The 21,225-nt window shown below is 44.8% G+C and overlaps 1 protein-coding gene across 2 annotated transcripts in view; it reads right to left on the bottom strand.

The window, feature by feature from the left end:
• Positions 1 to 20,938, bottom strand: part of LOC122878874 — a 29,825-nt gene extending 8,887 nt beyond the window's left edge. For both annotated transcript variants that reach the window (XM_044202361.1, XM_044202360.1), the window contains exons 1-2: positions 20,702 to 20,938; positions 2,128 to 2,296 (exon numbers count right to left, since the gene is read on the bottom strand). In XM_044202361.1, the coding sequence (XP_044058296.1) occupies positions 2,128 to 2,237 (110 nt within the window). In that variant the 5' untranslated portion in view covers positions 2,238 to 2,296; positions 20,702 to 20,938. The remainder of the gene's footprint in view (positions 1 to 2,127; positions 2,297 to 20,701) is intronic.
• Between the last annotated feature and the right edge of the window lie 287 nt (positions 20,939 to 21,225).

The following is a 21,225-nucleotide window of genomic DNA, read 5'->3' on the forward strand; positions in this document are numbered from 1 at the left end:
TTTCTCCATTAATTGGGTGCATTTTTAGAAACAAGAGACATTTCAGCAATGACCGCTGAGGGCAAAGGAGGAAGTAGTGTGAAATTGAATTGGTTTCCATCTAAATGTAGCTCAGATTTTAACCAAATTTCCAGAAAATCTGCAAAAGAAAATGAAATGCTAATTAATGTGTGTTTCATCCACTATCTTTATGCGAATATTGGGAGTTGGGCACATCTAGATGAACAGCTGGTGGTGCTAATTCTCCAGTTGGGTGCCATTAAACCACTGCAGAAGAAGAGGACTCAACGAGATGAGGTAATTAAAAGAGTAACAGTCAAACCTCAAACAACGGAAAACAATGCAGAAAATGTGACGGAAATACAACATTTATGTTTCATGTATTAATTTGAGGAACATTACAGTCTCATCGCTCCACACAGATCTGATTATTTCATCTGCCGCTATTTTTAGTCTCTTCAGCGGAGGCTTGAGGGACAAAAGTCCATGCTTGATGTACATCATCATTCATTCGTTAAGTCGGTTTCCATTGCACTTTGTCAGTTTGTTTTTATCAAAACATCAAATTTTCCACCTCAGCCAAGCGTAATTTTGTTTTGCAATATTTGGACTTTAAAACATTTCAAGTGTTTCCACTGCAGCTTTTAATGCGCAAATTGAAACTGCACATAAAAATAGGTGGATGGAGACACACTGATTGTTATACAGCCACAACGTCCACAGAGGGAGGAGTCAGGGTGAATGGATGGGTCAGCAAAATGTTAGACTGTAACACAAGAGGCCGTTGTTAGTATCCTGTTTCCTACTGACAATCACCGTTCATTTCTAACCATGACTGCTCCCCAAACGTAACCAAGTAGTTATTTTAACCCAAACCACTATCTTTCACTAACCCTCCTAACCAAGTCGTTTTACTAACCAAACCTTGACAATAGCGCCGGCAGAGTTAAAAACAGTTTCACTTTTGTAACAGTGTACTAACGATTTTGGAAGGCACTGACGTCAGATCAGAAAGCACTTATGCTTCATTTTGGAGGGAAATCAAACTGTCAGCTGATTTAGAGGACTTGTTGAAACCAAATGTCGAATTTTGAAAATAGGAGGCACAAACACCGAAACTGTGCTGCAGTTTATAAAACAGCAACTGCCTGATCAAAATGGAGTGTTCTCCCTAGTCAGACAATAAAATAGTTTGTGACTAGATTTTCCCACCTTGCATTGCACGCTCCTACATCACGGCTGCATTTTCGAATCTCTGAAATTTTTGGCAGACACCAGGTAGCCAAGTAGAGCAGCTTAGTGTTTTCTATGAATGCTGAATTTTTTTATTTTTTTTTTTTACATGCAGTGTTTCAGAGTGATTCCATATGTTTGTTGTCTGTGGCTTTATGCAAGCAATGCAAGTATATTAAAAGTACAGAAATTACAAAGAATAAATGTAGCAAAAGACACAGCACTGTTTAAATATTTGTTTAATATGAACTTCTCATCTCAATGTAGAGTGAGAGTCAGAACTTTCAGCTTGCTGCATTTTATGTTTCAATTCAAATGGGGAAGTAAGATGAAAAAACACAATGACACACCCAAGAGTGCTTATCTTCTGCTGTGATGTACTGACAGCAGTGACAAAACCTCAAAAAGCCAAAGTGTATTCATGCAGGACTATTCAACAGGCCTACAGGGCCCAGGGGAATCAAGGGGGTCAGGTGGCCCCTAGGCCACAGCCTCTGTTTGAAGTGACATTTCTGTGACAATGATTGTGTTTTTTGCACCTCGAATTTACACCGTTTAGATTAATTTTGATTCATCAAACTTCACTAGTAGTGAGAAAGTTCCAGATTTTCCTGTAAAAAGAGTGACTTATACCCACAAAGTATGGGAAAACAGCTGTAACACGCACACAAATATAAAACACACAAAGAGAATAAAGTGAAACACTGCTGACCACTTCATTATATGAGATGCTGCACATTTAAGTCACACTGATTTTTCCTTCTCCACCTGTGCTGTCAACAGTTTTCATAGGGACAAAAAGTAGTTCCAATATGGACTCCACCCTCCATATCTGAGCCACATATAATGCCACAGTTGAGTTGAGTCACACATCAGACTAGTAATTTCACCCACCTGTAGTTCCAGATCAGCTTGATGAGATAGAGGATGACGACGACTGCACAGATGTAAAAACTCAGTCGGAACTTCTTTAGAGAGGGCTGCTGATTCTTGTAGACAGACATATTGCTTCAGTTCTGCTGCTTTTTTCTCCAATACGTCTCCGTGATTCAGGTGGAGAAACCTGGACAAGCAGAAGTAAGTGAGTGAGTCTTATCCCTCAGATGCTTCAGCTCCAGCTGCTCAGACACCAACTTAGGAGAAATAGTTACAGGAAGCTGAATACTTGCTGAATAGAGAAAAAAGTAGGCAATAAGAGCATGCATCCTCTCCAAAACCATGCTGAAAGAACCAGACTAGAAGTCCTGCTCGTGGCCGGTAGGGACTACAGTGTTCATTTCATCACACAATAGGGGGAGCAATGGACAAAACAAACCAACAACCACTTATAGCAAACATTTTGATTAATGATCAGCCTGTGGTTCCTCTGACATATTTTAGATCTCATTATTTCCAAAGGCCTACACATTTCTGAGGCTGTAGTGACTGATGTTGCCCTTTCTGATCATTACTGTGTTTTCTTTTAAAATGACCATCTCTGCTGACACCAGCAGAATAAAAACAGCTATGACCAGAACACGATTTATCAATGAAAACTTTGCAGCAATAACCTTGACCTACAAAGGGCAAGGCAGTCCTTTTCCTCTGAAATTATTCATAAAAAACAATAATGCATGCACCTTATTTACTGTCGTTCAAAGACTGACAAACCCTCAGCATCAGTCCATCCTGAACTGCTATCCACCAAATCATGCAGTGACGTTGCTTCTTTTTTCACAGATAAAATAGTTTAAAACTCATTTCCACCCCATAGATTATGAAACCTTATGCAAAGAAATTGTTTGAAATCTGAGGCTTACTACCTGCTGCCTTGACACTCTGCCTACAAACTTCTTTAAGGATGTTTATAACTGCATAGCATCAGATGTACACCAGATAGTCAATAGTTCTCTTCAGTCAGGCCTTTTCCCCAGGGCTCTGAAGACTGCAGGTATTAAACCTCTTTTCTAAGTCTAATAGTAATCAATAACTACAGCCCATATCAAACCTAACGTTTTTAGGAAAGATCAATGAAAAGGTTGTTTTTCAGCAACTTAGCGCTTCCCTGGTGCAAAACAATTTCTTTAATGCTTTTCAGTCTGGATTCAGTAGCATAAGTAGAAGGCTGTTGCTCAAAAACAAGGGAACATTGCATTAAAAAAGACCTTTCGTATGGGGTGCATATGAGGATGAAGTAGCAGGATGGCTACAGTGTTTATTGGGGTGAGGTGGCTTACAGACAGGTACAGGTGGACAGACTGGTATGCAGACAAGGGCTAAGTGGTAGACTTTGGACGGACGGCCCGGGGGCTGCACATGTGCTCATGAGGTCCGTGACGAAGATCAAAACCATCTGGAGGCCAGGCGGAATGCCGGCGGCACAGGCAAAAGGTCATAGGGCGCCGGCGGCAAAGGCGGAACCCCTCCGGAGGCCGGAGAACCAGATCATGGCCCGGCGACAGGACAGAAGGACAGGGAGCTGGCGACAGGACAGCAGGACAGGGATCGCTGCTGCTGCGATCCAGCGGCGACAAGGGAGCGCTGCTGCTGCGATCCAGCAGCGACAAGGGATTGGTGCTGCTGCGATCCAGCCGGGAAAGGAGGTGACTGCGATCCAGCAGTGAAAATGGTTGGTACTGCTGCGATCCAGCAGTGAGTGCTGGGTGCTGCGATCCAGCAGTGAGTGGAGGCAGCAGGCAGTGGTGGAAACAAGGAAGTGAGTCCAATGAGGCTAAACAAATCCAACAGGGAGCAGGCAAAGTTCAAAGTCCAGAATCCAGACAGGGTCCAAGGAATCCAAACAACAGAACTCATGGCAAGAATGCTGGGGAATTGGGCACGGGAACGAGGTACAATGAAACTGAACAAAGGAAAAGACCTGGACTAAAAACCCTAAGGGAGGTGAGACAACAAGACACAGGTGCAAACAATCAAGGAGGGGCCAACAATCAAAACTGGAGGGAAAGCAAACAAAGACAGAAAGTAAAACCACAAGACACACAAGGAGAGGAACACACTACAAAATAAAACAGGAAATGAAAAAACCTCAAACTATAAAAAGACCTGCACAAACCTAAGTAATCAGTACCCAGTATGATGCACCACTTGAGGGGACACAAAAAGGGCAACTAATGGACAGGTAATAATTAAGTAATTATTCCGTACTCAGTAACTACTTAGTATGATGCTCCACTTTACTTTAGGGGACACAAAAACAGTAACTAATGTTTAAGCAATTAATAATGAATGAGTCGTTACTAGTTTTGTGCCGTTTACCGGCTGGTTCAGAGTGAATCAGGAACGACTCATGAAGAAAGCGGTCAGTATGATCGATTCACAGATATTCATGAACTAATCAATTACCTAATGATTCATTAATATAAGATCCCCCAGTCTGTTCTCTAGTAACTCATCATTGTCTACTATATAGTCCTCATTAGGAATTATTAGGGAGGTACTTATTATCGATTCATCAGTAATCAAGTCGTTCTTGATTTGTTCCTCACTTGTTTCTTAAAGATCTAAAAAGTGGTTAATTCAACATTAAGTTATGGTTAGAAAGGTTGGTATATGGTTGAGGTTGAAAAATCCACAAAAACATTTCTACAGCAGTCACAGTTTGAATGTTGAAAAATGTCATTGAATCAACATTGTATTTGAGGCTTGTTTTCAACATTGAAATACTAACATTTAATCAATATTGTCTCAATGTGCCTACAGCCAACTTTCCAACCGAAATATTTTAAATTAAACAAGGACAGGGGAACAACCATTTTAGGGAATGCAACCGCATGGGGGCACAAGCCAATGTCTTCTTGTGCCAGTCCCAAGTCTGGATAAATGCAGAGAGTTGTGTCAGAAAGGGCATCCGACGTAAACAACATGCCTAATTAAAAATGCGAATCGTGACAATGACTTCCATACCGGATCGGTTGGGGCCCGGGTTAACAACGACCGCCATGCGAATATTGGGAGTTGGGCGCATCTAGATGAACAGCTGATGGCGCTAATTCTCCAGTTGGGTGCCATTAAACCACTGTAGAAAAAGAGGACTCAACTATGACTTCCATACCGGATCGGTCGGGGCCCGGGTTAACAACGACCGCCACCGGTGCTGTTGACCTACAGGGTACCGGTGGAAATTGGACTACTGTTGGTCAAAGACGAAGAAGGAGAAGAGGAAGGTGTGTTTGTAGGCAGAGAGAGAAGAGGAAAGCTAAGAATGTAGGACTGACAGTAGAGACTTTGAATGTTGGAGCTATGACAGGGAAGGCTAGAGAGTTGATTGACATGATGCAGAGAAGGAAGTTGGACATACTGTGCGTCCAGGAGACCAGGTGGAAAGGTAGCAAGGCTGGAAGCTTAGGAGCAGGGTTCAAGTTGTTCTACCATGGGTCAGATAGGAAGAGAAACGGAGTAGGAGTTATCCTGAAAGAGGAGTTTGTGAGGAATGTTCTAGAGGTGAAAAGAGTATCAGACAGGTTGATGAGTCTGAAGGTGGAAAATGAAGCGGTGATGTTCAGTGTTGTGAGTAGTTATGCCCCACAGGTAGGATGTGAGTTAGAAGAGAAGGAAAATTCTGGAGTGAGATAGATGAAGTGATGCAGAGCATCCCCAGAGGTGAGAGAGTGGTGATTGGTGCAGATTTCAATGGGCATGTAGGTAAAGGGAACAGAGGTGATGAGAATGTGATGGGGAGGTTTGGTCTTCAGGACAGGAACGCAGAAGGACAGATGGTGGTAGACTTTGCAAAGAGGATGGAAATGGCTGTAGTGAACACTTTCTTCCAGAAGAGGCAGGAACATAGGGTGACATATAAGAGCGGAAGTAGAAGCACTCAGGTGGACTACATCTTGTGTAGATGTTGTAATCTGAAAGAGACCAGTGACTGTAAAGTAGTGGTAGGGGAGAGTGTAGCCAGACAACACAGGATGGTAGTGTGTAAAATGACTCTGGTGGTGAGGAAGATGAAGAGGACAAAGGCAGAGCAGAGGACGAAGTGGTGGAAGTTGAAAAAGGAATAATGTCGTGTAGTTTTCAGGGAGGAGCTGAGACAGACTCTGGGTGGTCAGGAAGTGCTCCCAGATGACTGGACCACTACAGCTAATGTGATCAGGGAGACAGGTAGGAGGGTACTCGGTGTGTCATCTGGAAAGAGGAAAGTGGACAAGGAGACTTGGTGGTGGAATGAGGAAGTTCAGGAGTTTATACAGAGAAAGAGGTTAGCTAGGAAGAAGTGGGACACTGAGAGAACTGAAGAGAGTAGCCAGGAGTACAGGGAGATGCAGTGTAAGGTGAAGGTAGAGGTGGCAAAGGCCAAACAAAGAGCATATGAGGACTTGTATGCTAGGTTGGACACTAAAGAGGGAGAGGTGGATTTGTACAGGTTGGCCAGACAAAGAGATAGAGATGGGAAGGATGTGCAGCAGGTTAGGGTGATTAAAGATGGAAATGTATTGACAGGTGCCAGGAGTGTGATGGGAAGATAGAAGGAGTACTTTGAAGAGTTGATGAATGAGGAAAATGAAAGGGAACGAAGAGTAGAAGAGGTGACTGGTGTGGAGCAGAAAGTAGCAAAGATTAGCAAGAGTGAAGTGAGGAGGACGTTGAAGAGGATGAAGAGTGGAAAGGCAGTTGGTCCTGATAACATACCTGTGGAGGTATGGAAGTGTCTAGGAGAGGTGGCAGTAGAGTTTCTGACTAGTTTGTTTAACAAGATCTTGGAGAGTGAGAGGATGCCCGAGGAATGGAGGAGAAGTGTACTGGTGCCAATTTTTAAGAACAAGGGAGATGTGCAGAGCTGTGGCAACTACAGAGGAATAAAGCTGATGAGCCTTACAATGAAGTTGTGGGAAAGAGTAGTGGAAGCTAGGCTAAGGGCAAAGGTGAGCATTTGTGAGCAGCAATATGGTTTCATGCCCACAAAGAAGAGTACAACAGATGCAGTATTTGCTTTGAGGATGCTGATGGAGAAGTACAGAGAAGGTCATAGGGAGTTGCATTGTGTCTTCGTAGATTTAGAGAAAGAGTATGACAGGGTGCCAAGAGAGGAGCTGTGGTATTGTTTGAGGAAGTCTGGAGTGGCAGAGAAGTATGTTAGAGTGATGCAGGACCTGTATGAGAGCTGTAAGACCGTGGTGAGGTGTGCTGTAGGTGTGACAGAGGAGTTCAAGGTGGAGGTGGGCCTGCATCAAGGATCGGCTCTGAGCCCCTTCTTGTTTGCTCTTGTGATGGACAGGCTGACAGGTGAGGTTAGACAGGAATCTCCATGGACTATGATGTTTGCGGATGAGATTGTGATTTGTAGTGAGAGCAGGGAGCAGGTGGAGGAAAATCTAGAGAGATGGAGGTCTGCTCTGGAAAACAGAGGAATGAAGCTTAGCCGCAGTAAGACAGAATACATGTGCGTCAATGAGAGGGACCCAGGTGGAACGGTGAGGTTACAGGGAGCAGAGGTGACGAAGGTGCAGCACTTTAAGTACTTAGGGTCAACAGTTCAGAGCAATGGAGACTGTGGAAAAGAGGTGAAGAGGCGAGTGCAAACAGGTTGGAACGGGTGGAGAAAAGTGTCAGGTGTGTTGTGTGATAAAAGAGTATCAGCAAGAATGAAAGGAAAGGTGTTCAAGACGGTGGTGAGACCAGCGATGTTGTACAGGTTAGAGACAGCGGCACTGAAGAAAAGACAAGAGGCAGAGCTGGAGGTAGCAGAGCTTAAGATGTTGAGGTTCTCTTTGGGAGTGATGAGGACGGACAGAATCAGGAATGAGTACATCAGAGGGACAGCTCATGTTAGATGTATTGGAGATAAAGTCAGAGAGGCCAGATTGAGGTGGTTTGGACATGTTCAGAGGAGAGACTGTGAATATATTGGTAGAAGGATGCTGAGGTTGGAGCTGCCAGGCAGGAGGTCTAGAGGAAGACCAAAGAGGAGATTTATGGATGTAGTGAGAGAGGACATGAAGTTAATTGGTGTGAGTGAAGAGGATGCAGAGGACAAGGTTAGATGGAGGCACATGATTCGCTGTGGCAACCCCTGAAAGGGAACAGCCGAACAGAAAAGAAGAAGAAGAAGAAAAAGAAGAAGAAGAAGAAGAAGAAGAAGAAGGGGCACTGTTGTTTTAAATAAAGCAAACGACAAAGAAAACAAAATAATTTATATGTAATGAGGACATCTTAATGTTAATGTTTTTGGAGGGAAATGGCAAAGAGCAGGGAGATCCAAGCCCTACACTTGAAAGAAATGCTATATTCAACTGCTCCAACTGCTTTAACTGCCCAACTGTCATCATTTCTCACCAGCCTGTGGAGAAGGAGGTAAGTTTTAATCTTTTAACTAAGGAAAATGCTATGTCAACTCATAGCTGCATTATTGTCTTAGAAAATTGCTCCATTGATAATTGTAATAACAATAGGCTAGTTTGCGCAGTAAAAAAACAAAAACAAATGGATGTTAGCAGAATTAAAGAAGTTCTTTAGAAATGTCCTGCTATTTTCTTTTAGAGCAAACATTTAAACCGGTGCCATTATCTCGCTGTCTTTACAGGTTGTCTAATAAACTTACACAAAGCTGTAGGCTACTATTAAATGTCACCGTTTCTGGTGCTCAAACAATTAAGATTATATACATCCACTGTTATACTTAGTGTATATCAGAATCAGAATCAGAAATGCTTTATTGATCCCCGTAGGAAAAACTCTTTGTTACAGTAGCTCGTCTTTACGTCAGTGCACACAGGAGAAAGTACTAGAAAAATAAACACTATAAAACAGGTCAGAAATAAATTAAGTATCATAGTCGGTTTAAGTATAAGATAAACTAAGTGTCAAATACCAGCTGGGTTTACTGGTTGGTGAAGTCAGTCTAAAATACAATGTAACTCCTTATGTAATAAATAATATTAATAAAGCGGAGGTGCATGTACTGTCGAAGAGTAATTGAGGTATATAGTTTCAGTAGCAATAAATAAGAAAAAAATAACAAGGGGAAAACTAATGTTGCACGGAGGTATTACACAGAATATTGCACAATTTATTAATTATAGCGGAGATGTAATGCTCAATGTCAGTTTAGTGACCTAGGGTCAAACAGACTAACCCTTAGAGGGAGGAGTTAAATAGTTTGATGGCCACAGGCAGGAATGACTTCCTGTGGCGCTCTGTGGTGCTTTTGGTGGGATGAGTCTTCTGCTGAAGGTGCTCCTTTGTTGCCAGCACGTCATGGAGCGGGTGGGAGACACTGTCCAAGATGGCATGTTGTTTGGCCAGCATCCTCCTCTCTGACACCACTGCCAGAGAGTCCAGCTCCACCCCACAATGTCACTGGCCTTGCGGATCAGTTTATTGAGTCTGTTGGCGTCCGCCACTTTTTAGCCTGCTGCCCCAGCATGCAGCAGCATACAGGATAGCACTGGCCACCACAGACTCATAGAACATCTTCAGCATCGTCCGGCAGATGTTGAAGGACCTCAGCCTCCTCAGAAAATAGAGGCGGCTCTGGCCCTTCCTATAAACAGCCTGAGTGTTCTTGGTCCAGTCCAGTTTGTTGTTATGCTAAGCTAAGGGATGCAAATGGATGATTGTTTATTAAAAGAACATAAAAGATCTTTCAGGTTAGTTTGACCTCAAATCCTTTTGAGAAACATCCATCCATCCATCCATCTTCTTCCACTTATCCGGGCCAGGTGTCCAAGCAGGCTCCCAGACTATTCCTCCAATCCTTCGATGTCACCGGGTCTTCCCGGGGCCGCCTGGTGCTCAAACACCTCCCGAAGGCGTTCCCGGAAGATGCCCTATATGGCTCCTCTCGACATGTCACCGTTTCTGGTGCTCAAACAATTAAGATTATACTCCACTGTTATACTTAGTGTATATGCTAAGCTAAGGAATGCAAATGGATGATTGTTTATTAAAAGAACATAAAAGATCTTTCAGGTTAGTTTGACTTCAAATCCTTTAGAGAAACAGAATTCTTCAAATACATTTTAAAGTCATCCTTTCAGTTAAAGGGAAACTTTCTGTGGGTTCCTTTTCAGGATTCATGTTAACAGTATTTCAAGCTGTGTGCTGACACCTCCTTTGAGACTGGTGGGAGCTTCCTACATAACTTGCACCTGACTTAGGTAAGTAAAGTGAATTTTAGGTCAAAATAAATATTTCACAGTATTGTATTGTGGAGAGCTGCTTGCAATGTCCTTGTTTTCCAGCAATGCTTTAGTCTTTTTTGTCAAGGTCTGGGCTGCATACTCAGTCACTTACTACTTTACTACTAAATACTGGCTGCACTCAGGAGATACTTGGGGGAAAGCACTAGTCTGTCAGAGTTACTGTGTCAAAATTAGCTGTATGGTCATTTCTGAGGCCATGGTTGTTGGTATTTTTTTAATGGGATTGTACAATGTAAGTTGTTATTTTGTCCAAAAGCATGTACTGGACATTAAAATGCAGTCCAATACAAAAACAACTGCAATCTAAGTGCATTACATATTGGATAGATGTTACTTTCTGTCTACCCCCTTAGCTACTCCAATCAACCTCTCGCTTTCCAATCTGTCAAGGTTGGACTGCAAGGTGATCTACAGAAAACAGCCACCATTACAAACAGTCTACCGTGAACTTCAGGTGGGAATGCAAGGCAGACAAGAGGCCCTTCAAGGAGACAGTAAAGAAAAACTGCATGTTATGTGAGTTTGTACCACAATAAACTATGGATAATATGGATTAATTAATTCATTAATTAATGCCCCTTTTAGCCCCATTAAAATAAATGATGAGATAATTATATTTGGTTTTGTTTAATCTGGTTTGTTAGCAAGAAGAACATAAATCATACTTCAATTTTAGCAATATATGTTGATACCTGAATAGTGGCTACTAAACTCCAAAGTTTTGGCTGAAGTGCCTCGACCCTGGAAATTCAAAAAATGTCTCTAGAATGTAAAAAAAGTACACGGGCAGCGCTGGAGGGGGCGCAATTGGATAGACCTAAAACCAATACAGAGCAACGAAACGAGTGACGTTACATATCGCTGAGCGATGGAGCAGTGCTTGGTCTGTTTTCAAGCAGGAAAAAAATGGCGGCCTACTAACAAAGTCTCAAATTACAGCTAAACAGTACAGTGAAATGTGTTTCTGAAAACATCTGAGGTGGGAAATAAGCAATGCAGTAAGAAGCTGATTAATAGCCTACATGCCCTACAACTTTACTCTGGAAATAAGTCTCAGTTGGAAGCATTTTGCACGTTATCACAGCTGTGTATTAAAAATGTGTTTTGACCAGGAACTACTTTTGACCAGAGCACGTGAGCCAGGGGCACGCTCAATCTGAAAACGGAGTGCACCGCTTTGCTATGGATTCGGTGTGAAACGGTGTGCAATGGGCTCTAAAGCACGCTTTCTCGCTTTGGTGAGTGTGTCAGAGGTGTTAGCCAATTAGCAGCGACGTGTATATAAACACAGCCGTATTAAAAAGGCAGTGCAGTGCGCTTGCATAACACAACAGGGTTTTCAACGCACCACCGTTTCCATTTAAAAAAACTTTTTTCTATGTTTTGTCAGGGCTGAATGCGCCTCAGGCAAAGTCATGGGCAAAGTAGGCCTAAAACCAAACCCTATGCGCCTATTAGTGTGCAGGTGCATGCTGTCAGTGTGTGAGCGGTTCTCAAAGAAAACTCAAGATGATATCTAGAGATATACATTTTGATTACGAGTCACTGTTGGGTGATGTTTAGCACCATTTTTGTTGAAGTAATATATCTTTAAAGGTGCTATATTCCCCTAAGAACCACTTTTAGCGCTATTTAGCACCATTTTTAGTGTGAATATAGGCCTGTCACGATAACTACTTTTGTTGGACGATATATTGTCCAAGCAATAATTGTGATAAAAAAATATTACATTGTTTCATCATTTTAGGGCATTTGCATCACATTCCATCGGATTGGAGGAGCAGCGGCTCTACTCGAGCTCCCCGTGTGACTGAGCTCCTCACCCTATCTCTAAGGGAGCGCCCAGCCACTCGGCGGAGGAAGCCCATTTCGGCGCTTGTATCCGCGATCTTGTCCTTTCGGTCACTACCCAAAGCTCATGACCATAGGTGAGGGCAGGAGCGTAGATTGACCGATAAATCGAGAGCTTTGTCTTTCGACTCAGCTCCTTCTTTACCACAACGGTCCGATACAGCGCCCGCATCACTGCAGGCGCTGCACCGATCCGCCTGTCAATCTCACGCTCCATCCGTCCCTCACTCGTGAACAAGACCCCGAGATACTTAAACTCCTCCACTTGGGGCAAGGACTCCCCACCCACGCGAAGAGAGTAAACCACCTTTTTCCGGTCAAGAACCATGGCCTCAGATTTGGAAGAGCTGATTCTCATCCCAGCTGCTTCACACTCGGCTGCAAACCGTCCCAGTGCATGCTGCAGGTCCTGGTTTGAAGAAGCCATCAGAACGACATCATCTGCAAACAGCAGAGATGAGATCCTGTGGTTCCCAAACCGGACACCCTCCGGCCCCTGACTGCGCCTAGAAATTCTGTCCATATAAATTATGAACAGAACCGGTGACAAAGGGCAGCCCTGGCGGAGTCCAACATGCACCAGGAACAGGTCTGACTTACTGCCGGCAATGCGAACACAGCTCCTGCTCTGGTTATACAGGGACCGGACAGCCCTTAGCAAAGGGCCCCGGACCCCATACTCCCCAGAGCACTCCCCACAAAGCGCCCGGGGCACGGTCGAATGCCTTCTCCAGATCCACAAAGCACATGTGGACTGGTTGGGCAAACTCCCATGAACCCTCGAGCACCCGATGGAGAGTATAGAGCTGGTCCAGTGTTCCACGACCGGGACGAAAACCACTCTGCTCCTCCTGAATCCGAGGTTCGACTATCGGACGAATTCTCCTCTCCAGTACCCTGGAATAGACCTTACCGGGAGGCTGAGAAGTGTGATCCCTCTGTGATTGGAACACACCCTCCGGTCCCCTTCTTATACAGAGGGACCACCACCCCGGTCTGCCAGTCCAGAGGCACTGTCCCAGACCGCCACGCGCGATGTTGCAGAGACGTGTCAGCCAAGACAGTCCCACAACATCCAGAGACTTAAGATACTCAGGACGGATCTCATCCACCCCGAAGCCTTGCCACCAAGGAGCTTGCCAACAACCTCAGTGACTTCGGCCAGGGTGATGGATGAGTCCGCCTCCGGTCCCCAGCCTCCGCTTCCTCTTCGGAAGACGTGACAGCGGGATTGAGGAGATCCTCAAAGTATTCCTTCCACCGTCCGACAACATCCCCAGTCGAGGTCAACAGCTCTCCACCCGCACCGTACAAGGTGTTGGTGAAGCACTGCTTCCCCCTCCTGAGCCGTCGGACGGTTTGCCAGAATTTCTTTGAGGCCGACCGATAGTCCTCCTCCATGGCCTCTCGAACCTCTCCCAGTCCTGAGTTTTTGCCTCTGTGACCGCACGGGCTGCAGCACGCTTAGCCTGCCGGTACCTGTCAGCTGCCTCGGGAGTCCCACGAGCCAACAAGGCCCGATAGGACTCCTTCTTCAGCCTGACGGCATCCCTTACTTCCGGCGTCCACCACCGTGTTCGGGGATTGCCGCCGCGACAGGCACCAGAAACCTTGCGACGTGGGGCCGTCCTCCCGTGGACCCACCACCCGCAGGAGGATCCGTAAGGGGCGGTGCAGAGAGATCTGGGCGGCAGTCGAAGGCAGGGGCTTCGGCGACCAGATCTCCGGACACAGAAACTGGCTTTTGAGAAACAGAATTCTTCAAATACATTTTAAAGTCATCCTTTCAGTTAAAGGGAAACTTTCTGTGGGTTCCTTTTCTGTGGTAGTTTAGGTGTATCACTTCCTGTTTTATTTTGGTAGTATTCTTTTTCCCTTGTGTGTCTTGTGTTTTTACTTCCTGTCTGTGTTTTCCCTCCAGTTTTGATTGTTGGTCCTCCCTTGATTGTTGGCACCTGTGTCTTGTTATCTCACCTCCCCTAGGGTATTTAGTCTTGGTCTTTTCTTTGATCTGTGTCAGATCATTGTTGTACACATGGTGTTGTTCCTTGCCGAGCCTTTGACTGTGAGTTTATCTTGGATTCTTTGTTCTCCGGTGATTCTTGGATTTTGGACCATTTTTGGATTTTGGATTTTGTCTGCTCATTACCTGTCTGCTCCCCTCTGCCTGTTCTTGCCTGCATTCCACCCAACAATAAACACGGTAGTTATCCGGCTACTTCACCCTGAGACTGCTTCCTTGTCATCTGCTTTTGGGTCCACATACCTGCATATAGCACCTCGCCATACGACATTTTCAGGATTCATGTTAACAGTATTTCAAGCTGTGTGCTGACACCTCCTTTGAGACTGGTGGGAGCTTCCTACATAACTTGCACCTGACTTAGGTAAGTAAAGTGAATTTTAGGTCAAAATAAATATTTCACAGTATTGTATTGTGGAGAGCTGCTTGCAATGTCCTTGTTTTCCAGCAATACAAAGTCTTTTTTGTCAAGGTCTGGCCTGCATACTCAGTCACTTACTACTTTACTACTAAGTACTGGCTGCACTCAGGAGATACTTGGGGGAAAGCAGTAGTCTGTCAGAGTTACTGTGTCAAAATTAGCTGTATGGTCATTTCTGAGGCCATGGTTTGTATTTTTTAATGGGATTGTACAATGTAAGTTGTTATTTTGTCCAAAAGCATGTACTGGACATTAAAATGCAGTCCAATACAACAACAACTGCAATCTAAGTGCATTACATATTGGATAGATGGTACTTTCTGTCCACCCCCTTAGCTACTCCAATCAACCTCTCACTTTCCAATCTGTCAAGGTTGGACTGCAAGGTGATCTACAGAAAACATCCACCATTACAAACAGTCTACCGTGAACTTCAGGTAGGAAGCATGGCGCCCAGGACAACTGATGTCCCCACTGAGATCTGGAGGAGGACACACCGAGGATGCAGAGGTGGAACGAAGCGGCGAGGGAAGAGAGAGGGGTGCAGACAAAAGAGACTTAAGAATAAGAGATTTAAGCCGTGTCTGCCTTCTCTCGTCATGGGCAACGTGAGATCGCTGGCGAATAAAATGGATGAGCTAACGGCGTTAGCCTGGAGTCAGATGGAGTTCCGTGAGTGTAGCTTGATGTGCTTCTCTGAGACATGGCTACACCAGGATATCCCGGACCATAACGTTTCCATCGACGGCTTTCAGACTGTTCGGGCCGACAGGGATCACACCGGGAGCGGTAAGCGGAAAGGCGGCGGGCTTGCTGTTCTAGTTAACAACAGATGGTGTAACCGTGGTCACATTACCATCAAGCAGAGTATCTGTAGCCCGGACATTGAATTGTTAGCTGTGGGACTCCGGCCATATTATCTGCCACGTGAATTTTCACATGCCATTGTTGTGGCTGTTTACATCCCCCCCTCTTCTAATCCGGCATCGGCGTGCCACGCCATTCACGCCGCCACAGCACAACTCCAGACTCAACACCCGAGTGCACTCATTTTAATCTCGAGTGACTTCAACCATGTCAGTGTTTCAACAACACTGACTAATTTCACCCAGTATGTGAGCTGTCCTACTAGAGAGGAGAGGACACTGGACCTGCTGTATGCTAACGTTAAGGATGCATACAGCTCTTCCCCCCCTCCCCCCTCTGGGTAGGTCTGGTCTGGCTATGTGCCTCTGGTTAAAAGGCAGCCTGTGACCACAAGGACAGTGAGGAGATGGTCAAGGGAGGCCTATGAGACACTGCAGGATTGTTTTGAGGTGACAAACTGGGATGCACTCTGTGAGCCTCATGGAGAGGACATTGAAGGGCTCACTGAGTGCATCACTGGCTACATTAACTTTTGTGTGGACTGCAATGTCCCAACCAAGATGGTCCATTGTTATCCAAATAACAAACCGTGGGTAACAAAGGACATCAAGGACATTCTAAATGCCAAGAGGAGGGCCTTTACTGATGGTAATAGGGAGGAGGTGAGGGCTATCCAAGCTGACCTGAAGGTGAAAATCAGGGAAGCCAAGGAGAAGTACAGGAGGAAGCTGGAGCGGAAACTCCAGCAGAACAACATGAGGGAGGTCTGGAGCGGCATGAAGACCATCACTGGCTTCAGACCGACTGGCAGCAGAGGAGTTGAAGGCAGCTTGGACAGGGCCAACGAACTGAATCTGTTCTTTAACAGATTCGACACACCGGCTCCTGCTCATCCCCCCTCTAACTCAGCTGCTGCCGGCCCTCAAGCTCCTCTGAGTACTCTGCTCCCCCCTCCCCATAAGGCTAACGGCCCTCTCCAGACCGACGACTCCCCCCCTCCCCCACCTGTAACTTCTGCTGTGTGCCTGACTGCTGACCAGGTGAGAGGACAGCTGATGAGGCTCCACTCAAACAAGGCTGCAGGCCCTGATGGCATTAGCCCCGGGGTGCTAAAAGCCTGTGCCCCCCAGCTTTGTGGAGTCCTTCAGCATGTCTTCAACCTGAGCCTGAGTCTTCAAAGGGTCCCCATTCTGTGGAAGACATCTTGCCTCGTTCCTGTGCCGAAGACGCCACGCCCCAGTGGCTCCAAGGACTACAGACCGGTGGGACTGACCTCCCACATAATGAAGACCCTGGAGAGACTAGTGCTGGAACAGCTGCGGCCCATGGTCAGACCCCTCCTGGACCCCCTTCAGTTCGCCTACCAGCCCCGGCTGGGAGTTGAGGACGCCATCATCTACCTGCTTAACCGCATCCACACCCACCTGGACAAGCCGGCAAGCACGGTGAGGATCATGTTTTTTGACTTCTCCAGTGCTTTCAACACCATCCAGCCTGCCCTGCTGGGGGAGAAGCTGGCAGCGATGCAGGTGGATGCCCCCCTTGTGTCCTGGACTGTGGACTACTTGACTGGCAGACCACAGCACGTGCGCCTGCAGCACTGTGTGTCAGACAGCGTGGTCAGCAACACTGGGGCCCCTCAGGGGACCGTCCTCTCTCCCTTCCTCTTCACCATCTACACCACAGACTTCAGCTACCACACAGAGTCCTGCCACCTTCAGAAGTTTTCTGATGACTCTGCTGCGGTGGTGATGAGACGGAGTACAGGGCTGTGGTGGGTTTTGTTTCATGGTGCGAGCAGAACCATCTGCAGCTCAATGCGTCAAAGTCAAAGGAGCTGGTTGTAGATCTACGGAGGGCCAAGGCACCAGTGACCCCGGTTTCCATCCAGGGGCTCAGTGTGGACATTGTGGAGGACTACAAGTACCTGGGAGTACACTTAGATAACAAACTGGACTGGACCAAGAACACTCAGGCTGTTTATAGGAAGGGCCAGAGCCGCCTCTATTTTCTGAGGAGGCTGAGGTCCTTCAACATTTGCCGGACAATGCTGAAGATGTTCTATGAGTCTGTGGTGGCCAGTGCTATCCTGTATGCTGTTGCATGCTGGGGCAGCAGGCTAAAGGTAGCGGACGCCAACAGACTCAATAAACTGATCCGCAAGGCCAGTGACATTGTGGGGGTGGAGCTGGACTCTCTGGCAGTGGTGTCAGAGAGGAGGATGCTGGCCAAACTACATGCCATCTTGGACAGTGTCTCCCACCCGCTCCATGACATGCTGGTCAAGCAAAGGAGCACCTTCAGCGGAAGACTCATCCCACCAAAAAGCACCACAGAGCGCCACAGGAAGTCATTCCTGCCTGTGGCCATCAGACTCTTTAACTCCTCCCTCTAAGGGTTAGTCTGTTTGACCCTAGGTCACTAAACTGGACATTGAACATTACATCTCCGCCATAATTAATAATAATTGTGCAATATTCTGTGTACTACTTCCGTGCAATATTAGTTTTCCCTTGTTAGTTTTTTCTTATTTATTGCTACTGATACTATATACCTCAATTACTCTTCAACAGTACATGCACCTCCGCTTATTAATATTATTTATTACATAAGTAGTTACATTGTATTTTAGACTGTACTTTCATCATCAACCAGTAAACCCACTTGGTACTTGACACTTAGTTTATCTTATACTCATACCGACATGATACTTAACTTATTTCTGACCTGTTTTATAGTGTTTATAGTGTGTCATATCGTTTTCTAGTACTTTCTCCTGTGTGCACTGACGTAAAGACGAGCTACTGTAACAAAGAGTTTCCCTACGGGGATCAATAAAGTATTTCTGATTCTGAATGCAAGGCAGACAAGAGGCCCTTCAAGGAGACAGTAAAGAAAGACTGCATGTTATGTGAGTTTGTACCACAATAAACTATGGATAATATGGATTAATTAATTAATGAATGAATGCCCCTTTTAGCTCCATTAAAATAAATGATGAGATAATTATATTTGGTTTTGTTTAATCTGGTTTGTTAGCAAGAAGAACATAATTCATACTTGAATTTTAGCAATATATGTTGATACCTGAATAGTGGCTACTAAACTCCAAAGTTTTGGCTGAAGTGCCTCGACCCTGGAAATGTCTCTAGAATGTAAAAAAAGTACATGGGCAGCGCTGGGAGGGGGCGCAATTGGATAGACCTAAAACCAATACAGAGCAACGAAACGAGTGACGTTACATATCGCTGAGCGATGGAGCAGTGCTTGGTCTGTTTTCAAGCAGGAAAACAATGGCGGCCTACTAACAAACTGTCTCAAATTACAGCTAAACAGTACAGTGAAATGTGTTTCTGAAAACATCTGAGGTGGGAAATAAGCAATGCAGTAAGAAGTTGATTAATAGCCTACATGCCCTACAACTTTACTCTGGAAATAAGTCTCAGTTGGAAGCATTTTGCACGTTATCACAGCTGTGTATTAAAAATGTGTTTTTGACCAGGAACTACTTTTGACCAGAGCACGTAGCCAGGGGCACGTTCAATCTGAAAACGGAGTGCACCGTTTTGCTATGGATTCGGTGTGAAACGGTGTGCAATGGGCTCTAAAGTATGTTTTCTCTCGTTTGGTGAGTGTGTCAGAGGTGTTAGCCAATTAGCAGCGACGTGTATATAAACACAGCCGTATTAAAAAGGCAGTGCAGTGCGCTTGCATAACACAACAGGGTTTTCAACGCACCACTGTTTCCATTTAAAAAAACTTTTTTCTATGTTTTGTCAGGGCTGAATGCGCCTCAGGCGCATAGGGTTTGGTTTTAGGCCTACTTTGCCCATGACTTTGCCTATTAGTGTGCAGGTGCATGCTGTCAGTGTGTGAGCGGTTCTCAAAGAAAACTCAAGATGATATCTAGAGATATACATTTTGATTACGAGCCACTGTTGGGTGATGTTTAGCACCATTTTTAGTGTGAATATAGGCCTGTCACGATAACTACTTTTGTTGGACGATATATTGTCCCAGCAATAATTGTGATAAACAATATTACTGTCATTTTAAGGGCATTTGCATCACATTCCATCGCATTTATATGCATAAAGCATAGGGGTTGTGTCGGTTGCAGCAAGGGAGAGATAGAGAAATCTTTAGCCAAATAATCCCAAACTCACTACAGGGACATTGTATATTTGAAGAAAAAAGTTAAAAAAAATGTACAAAGGGAGGGAGAAGATCAAACTAACTATTTACATATTTACAAGCTATAGGATCTATAGTCGCTAAGAGGGTCTGAAAATCTAAGAAAGTCGCCAAGTTGGTTACACTGTGTGTGTGTGTGTGTGTGTGTGTGTGGGGAGAGGAGCTGCCTGAGCTACACCCACAGTGAAACTCCACACAGAGGGCAGGCAACGAGGGGACGGAAGCAGCAGCGGGAAAGGAAATAACTGCAAAACGCAGCAGTCTTGTAATGGCAGGGAAAACCCTGCTGATTATTCTGGCATCATGTTGGTGACATTCTTATGTGACATTCTTATGTGACATTCTTATGTAAACAAACACACATGTAAACACAAAGGGCAATATCAAGGTCAGCAAAAATGATCAAGGTCATGTCCATATACATATATTTTATATATATATATATATATATATATAGTTAAATAAGTGCAATTATCAAAGTTGTACAAGTTTAACTCACATTTGGAGTCATATTTATTTCAGTTCTGCTTTATTCTGCTGTGAATGCAAAATGTAAAGTCAACCCTCAGACTGAAGGAAAAGAAAGCCACTGTGACTGTATGACTAAAAGGTAAGTTTTAAAGAATCTGGAGGTGAGTATCAAAATAAAAAGGAAGTTGTTGGTGAATATAATGCAGCCCTGCTGGTTCATTTCCAATTCAACTCACTTTTACTATCCTACTATACAATTACTATTATGTCAGTGTGCACTATTGCTGAACTGGTGGCACCCAAACATAATCTAACAAATAATATTATTAAATTCCATTTTTTTTTTCACGTATTTGGCATCTTTACAGCACGCACATAGGCGTTATCTAAGTCATCCGACTGCAAACGTACGGTATAAAATATATAAAATATACATTATACAGTAGGCCTACTTGCAAACATGTCAATTCACGCTGTAAGAATGAGGACGTAACTTGCCTTTCTCGTGTGAGCGCAGGACTAAAGGATACATATTTTCCCAAACGCAGAGTTGGGACGTCAAACACATCCACATCGCTCTTTGGCTGGTGAGCAGTTTGTCTCAGAGCCGCATCATCTCCAGTCTGTTTCTCGTTAACACATAACTTTTATACATTAAGCTAAAAGAAAATGTGTTTTCCTGCCTGCACTGTGCTCCGCCGTGTGTAACGGAAACCACTGACGCACAGCAAGATGAAACAGGCAGCAGGAGGAAGAGGCGGAGGGCCTTCCTCCTGAGGAAAGTGAAAGTGAAAGTAGTCCTTTGGCAAAATAGTTTTTGAGACTTTCATGCCGATAAAGCATTTGAACGGAGTTGAAGTCGAATTGAAATCTAAATCTTTAAATGTAAATGAGATGGCTGCAAAACGTCAGTTCCGAGGTAGAATCAGAATTTAAGTGAGCAGATATACGAACCCAGTAAGGCTGCAAATCTTAGTTTTTTTAAATTATATTTTTAATGATGAACTTGTTACTGTTACTGC

Source organism: Siniperca chuatsi, linkage group LG7, assembly GCF_020085105.1.
Source record: "Siniperca chuatsi isolate FFG_IHB_CAS linkage group LG7, ASM2008510v1, whole genome shotgun sequence".
Lineage (NCBI taxonomy): Eukaryota > Metazoa > Chordata > Actinopteri > Centrarchiformes > Sinipercidae > Siniperca > Siniperca chuatsi.